We start from the raw sequence: 6,000 nt of genomic DNA on the forward strand, positions 1-6,000 counted from the left end.
CAACTGTAAAACCCGATCCATCTTTTCACACGGTTTGAGCAGCTCTTGGCTCGGCGATAACGCACCCCCGTCCAAACGCTCCTGACTGTGCCCACAAAGTCATGGCTAGGGCACACTATCAGGTTGGGGCAGAAACGCCGGCGAATGCAGCGGGCATCTGGAACACACTGCGGGGAAAATCTTAATGAAATGCACAAGGCTTAAGATGAAGTATGAACAAATCAGTTCTGAAGTTATGCCAACACCGCTCCTTCATAAACCCTGCTGCCCTCTCCATGTCCTCTACGCAATCAATAACACAGCCTGTGTAGACTCGCGTGCATGAGCAAATGAAGACAACTTTCCAAATGACGCAGCTAAAGCCCTTTGCAAACTATGCGCTGAACTTCAGTGCAGTACATAATAGGGACTGACCGATTTTAGTGGGCGATGTGGGCACCCAGAGGAATATCGGACAACATTTTTGCAGATATGTCCGATATTATCTTGCCGACAAATATTGCAATTATCCGGAAAACGAAAAGTGATAGAAATTGGGAATTTGCATTGGGAAAGCGAGCCCCTCGCTCCTTTTACAGAACTGTCCTGCACACATTACACAATCCTTCATGAATTCCAAACAATGCGAGATAAACACCAGTGTCCACCGGTCAGCTGCCATTTTGTTCTGCGTCTACATTGAACATGGTGGGAAATGAATGGAGTTTCATTAGTGTCTTTATAAACTGAAGCCAAAATAGTGAGGTTAAATGCGAATGGCACATAGCCTAGGTCAGGCTTGAATGTTTATAGAAGTATACTAATGGTAATAATGGCAAATAAAGTGCAATGAACGGCAGGTTTTTTTCATCCTCTAGCTACATATAAATAATTTCCAGTTGTGCTCAAAAGTTTACATACCCTGGCAGAATTTTTTAATCTTGTGAAATTAGTTTAGTTTAGTTTGCTCCAAGTACCAAAATTACCCTGATCCAAAGTGTACATATCCCAGTTCTGTGTATTGCCCCCTTTAGCATCAATGACAGCTTGGAGTCTTTTGTGGTAGCTTGATCATAAACTTTTGATAAGGGTCATTTTTGGTACTTTCTTTTTTCATTATGATTTCAACAGAGCAAACTCCGTTTTGTTGCGTTATCTTTCACATTCTGAAATGTGAGTAAAAAAAATCTAAATTCTTCCAGAGTATATAAACTTTTGGGCATAACTTTAATGCTCTCAAAGAGCTGCTGGCAGTATTCATGTTTACTGGGCCAACATTGTTATGTGAAAGATCAATGAAAGCAATGGGCACATTTTTATGCATATTCAATCAACTAAATAAGCGAACAAAAACAATGTTTAGCAATAATACCTTGGACAGCAATGTTTATGAATAAACGCCAAAGTGACCAGAGCCTGCCCTAAGTTTAATACAAGTGAAAATTACAATGAAAGTACAAAAAGCCGAAATGCTTAGAGCCAAAAGGCACTTGGTTTAAAGCTAAAGCTAAAGAAGTGGCTTTGCAATAGGACATAAAAAAAATGCATTTCAAACTAACCGATAAGAAATTATTTTACATAAGTGGTGAGTTTTATTTCTATCACTTAAACTTTTACTATAGTAATAAATGTTTCAAAATAGGCTATTTGGGAGATAAAAAATACATAAAATTAAATCACTAGCCATATCGGCCTGTATATCCAAACACCTTCATATGGGTATCGTATCGGACCCCAAAAATCCATACCCCAGGTACATACATGTGATACTTTGGTATTTATTTTGGCACATGAAGTCTAAATAGCTTCACCAGCCTCATTCTGCTTTCAGCACTCAAAGCGCCGCCACTATTATTTCTTGCCTCATGTTAGCAGCTATTGCGTCTTCCCCCTACCAAGTTGGGATGGTCCACATTGTTTTTACATACATGTTCATAATTTACAGAGTCAACAGCCTGAATAAAACAGGACATTTAAAAGAATGGCCAACATGAAGTAGCAGAAGTTGGTGGGGAAACTGTGGCAGATGGGAGTTGTTGAAATGGAGAGGCGCAGAGGACAGGGTTGTCAGGTGCTCGGGCTGGCAACATGTGCGGGGGCCACTCAAACGGACAGCGACAGCCGTTGTTGTGGAAGCCAAGCAGCTATTTAATTCATAGTTTGTTTAGTGCCATCTTCAACTTCTAGCTTTCACAACAACTGAGAGTTTATTACCCCCTGAGTCTACAGAGCGAAACACGTTTTTTTCACCCCTCTCTATTTAACAACATTTCATCTGTCTCTGTCTTTCACCCAGACACAACTACGAGAGACTACTACAAAAGCTACCCCATGCTGGAATATCCCCACCGCCAGTCCCCGCCCACCTTCCAGCCCATCAACTTCCACCCCAAGGACAAGCCCTTCCTGCCGCCCCCGGATATCCACGCGCCGCTGGCCATCACCATCAACGCCTCGCAGATGCCCAGGCCCAAGATCTCCAAGACCAACACCCATCCGCTCACCTCCAGCTCGGCCTTCAAAGCCTGGGACCCCAGCAAGAGTCACGTCCAGCAACCGCATCAACAGCAGCAGCAGCACAGCCACATGGGACTGCTGCACCACCCCATGCCCCCGCAGCAGCACCACAGTCTGCACCAGCAGAACAGGCGTCAGATTTACTCCACCAAGAGGCAGTTCAGCATCGAGACCCTGCCGGAGCTCTTCTCGCAGCCGCTGGGCTACGGGCACTCGCCACTCATGCACCCCAAGCACAAAGGACTGCCCACCAACAGCAAGACAGAGGTCACTGTGTAGGGGACAGAGGTCTTTTATACAGAGTAAATATCATCCTATTCTCATTGTGTGAACATGAGTGAGGTGTGGTGCGGTCCAGAGCTGGATAACTCTTTGAACCAGGGGCTGTGCTAAATAATTGAGTGGCCGCTCACAGTGTGGCGCTGCGCTCCCCTTCTCACACCTCAATGACAATCTGCAGCAGCGCTATTTACCCAGGCAGGCCGCGCCGCAGCTCATCAGCACAGATGCCACCTCCAGATTGTGGAGGAGGCGGTGCCATTGTGTAGTCAGCTGCACCGGCCCCGGGCGCTCCGGGAGTGAGATATCACACTGGCACTTTGGAACACACTGGAGGGCGGCTTCACCTCATTTCAGGGCCCAGAGAGGACCCGACAAAGACGACACAATACAAGGCTCTACAGAGTGGTAGAGGCCATATCTATCTAATAGACATAAAACATCTTTGTACATCAGCATTTGTACTTGTAATCTTTTCAACTTTGTAGCATACTTAATGTGTGTTCTGCCAGTGCTGTGTCGACATTTACAATCATCAGAGAGATTAGTATTTTTTCCAGACGTCTAAATACACAAAAATATTGAGAAAAAAAAAGAAATTGAAGGTTTGGTGTGAAGGATGTGCATGTAGAACAGCCTCGCCCAAATATGACAGGTGTAACAACCCTCAAAAAGCTGTTCAGTCTCTGGTGATGGTTCTGTTTCATCCAAAGGGCTGCTGTCAATCACAGAGACATAAGAGTGCGTGTGTGTTGTAGAGATAATGTGTGTAGGCGCACTATTTACAGAAAGAACACAATGACACAAAGAAACTACAACCCCTTATGAAGTCAAATCCAACAAGAGCAGAGTACCTTAAAGCAGCAAAGACAGCACATCATCAATAACAAAGTCTTTCATACAGACAAGTGCAAACAGCTCCATTTTACACAATATGATCATTCTCTTGTATAACTGTGCATGTTTTCACTGGTGCACAGAGCTAACTGAGCTTGGCTTGAACAGCACAGTGGTCCAAAGCCAGGCTGAGTCCCTGATTAAACTCACCTTCATTTGTTTCCCTGCACACGGCAGCTCTGCTGCGGTGCATATGCTTGATGTTCGGCCAGCGCTAAAGGACAGCAGACAGGTGGTGGAAGCTAATCATACAGCGGGGTTTATCGCAAGCACACACCATTTAGTGCTTTTACCTCCTACTTCCACCTCCATAATGCCTGACCGCAGTCCTCCTTACGCGCCCATAACGGTTTGCCTATAGCCAATTCTCTGAGTAATCTTATGGATGTGCTCTCTTCCTGCATAAGAAGCAGAACTCCCTGTGGACAATCCCTCCTAAAGCATGCTCCCAATCACATATACAACAACACAGGCTCATGAATGGGCAGATGCTTCACAATATATTATTCACATCGGGAGATTTACCGCTTCCATCTGCCTCCCTCAGATGAGCCCAGTCAGTTTGCAATGGCAGCGTTGCACTTGGAAGACTTTCTAGAAACAGAAATATATGCATCTCAGCGTTAGAGACTCCCCTTCTCAACGAACAACTTCATTAATGAAAGAAAATGCTTCTTTGCTGCTGCGGCGCCTGCTCTTTACCTTCTTTAAAAGACAAGTACGACAGAGGCCATTTAGAAAGTGGAATGTTGAAAGAATTGCATCAATGTGTACATTGCATGTTTGAGAATTTATCCCAGCTCCTTAAAAGCATTCAGACAATGTTTCCGCATCTCAAATTCAAAACGGGGATGACATGAGCAATATGCAACTGTTAAGCAATAAGCCCAGGTCTTCACACAGTCGATGTGTCATTCAATTCAATAAATATAATTCAACAAATATAGACAAAAGAGTAAGGTTAACCAAAGTGTTTTTACGTATACCTCCCTTTAACTGTCGGGGCATATATTGTCTGTCAGGTTGGAGATGGAAACATGATCATTTCACTTGTCTCCCTTGTTTTGCACAAGCAACTGTAAATCCTTAATACAGTGTCAAAAGTGACACTGGGACAACAGGGAAGTGACAGTCAACAACACACCCTTGAGGAGGAAACCGGCCTGTAGACAGGCTACGGGCCAAATGAAAGCAGCTCACATCATCAGCATCACACAGAGCAGATACCGTATCTCTTCACTCTGTCAATGTGGATGTACATGATATGCATTCATTGTGTTGGCAGCGCTAAAGATGTGTTTCCCCAGTGTCACATATTCTGGAGGCACAATAATACACTGTAGATTTTTAATGGGTGCCATAAAACAGTTTGACTTCAATCATGGCTCACAACAGTTGCAAATATGGCATATAATCCCAGGTCAAAACTATGTAAATAACTCCAAAAAGGTCAACCCCTAACGTCTGTGATGGTTCTCCCAGTTCTCCTGGCCATCGTACAATAGGTGATAAAGTATATTCTCATAGTTGTTTGTCATTATCTACATTAGAGTGTGGCAGAACAGCGGACCAATCCACTTGAATCAGGATGCAAATAAACAAACTTCCACAAATATCTTCTCATCACAGACTGTGGCGGCACTCGCTCTTCCTCGAGCTACCTGACTGTTGTTTGTAAGACTTCCTCTATATAAAACAGTTAAAGTATGCTATCAGGTATTCTGAATGCGACCTGATAGACATACTTGGGCTCCATGATCCTTAGCAATATAGATACCTGCGTAATGTTCAATTGTTTTGTCTGTTTTTGTACTGTGTTTTTCAAAGATTGTGCACTTGTAAAAATAAAAGTTTATTCGACCAATGGAACATTTGAAATGCTTCCAGATTTTAGACTTGTGGCCCAATTTTCACGAGTGTGTTTGAGCTTGTGATGCTAAGTTCTGTTATATTATTTATACGCACTCATGTATTAATGTTCAAATACTGCATTGTAACAAAGTGCTTTGCCAACACTTTAGCTGGAGGGTGAGTTGAAGGTTATGTGTACAGCTTCTGCATCTGTTGAAAATGACAAAACGTGTTGTTCATGATCATTTGGTATCGGAGGCACTAGGCCTCCTGGGGTTTGCTGTGTACTACTTGTGTATATATGTATGCGGTACCACGTGTCTGCTGTGAACTGTCGATTACTCAGCTGAAATAAGGGCTTTTTCTCGAGCAGACTGGGCGACCCGACGTCAATCTCTGTAAACTCCACACAAATTTCTCCACTGGTTTTCTAAGGGTTGAAGGGATGTAATACTGAATTTTCATGCATACAAAATA

At 43.5% G+C, this 6,000-nt stretch overlaps 1 protein-coding gene across 1 annotated transcript in view; it reads left to right on the plus strand.

Annotated features, from left to right (window-relative positions):
• LOC306968602 (protein shisa-8) overlaps positions 1–6,000 on the plus strand; it is a 70,970-nt gene extending 64,970 nt beyond the window's left edge. The window contains exon 4 of the mRNA XM_079564030.1: positions 2,276–6,000. Within this exon, the coding sequence (XP_079420156.1) occupies positions 2,276–2,775 (500 nt within the window). The 3' untranslated portion in view covers positions 2,776–6,000. The remainder of the gene's footprint in view (positions 1–2,275) is intronic.

This window comes from Gobius niger (genome assembly GCF_951799975.1).
Source record: "Gobius niger genome assembly, chromosome: 10".
NCBI lineage: Eukaryota > Metazoa > Chordata > Actinopteri > Gobiiformes > Gobiidae > Gobius > Gobius niger.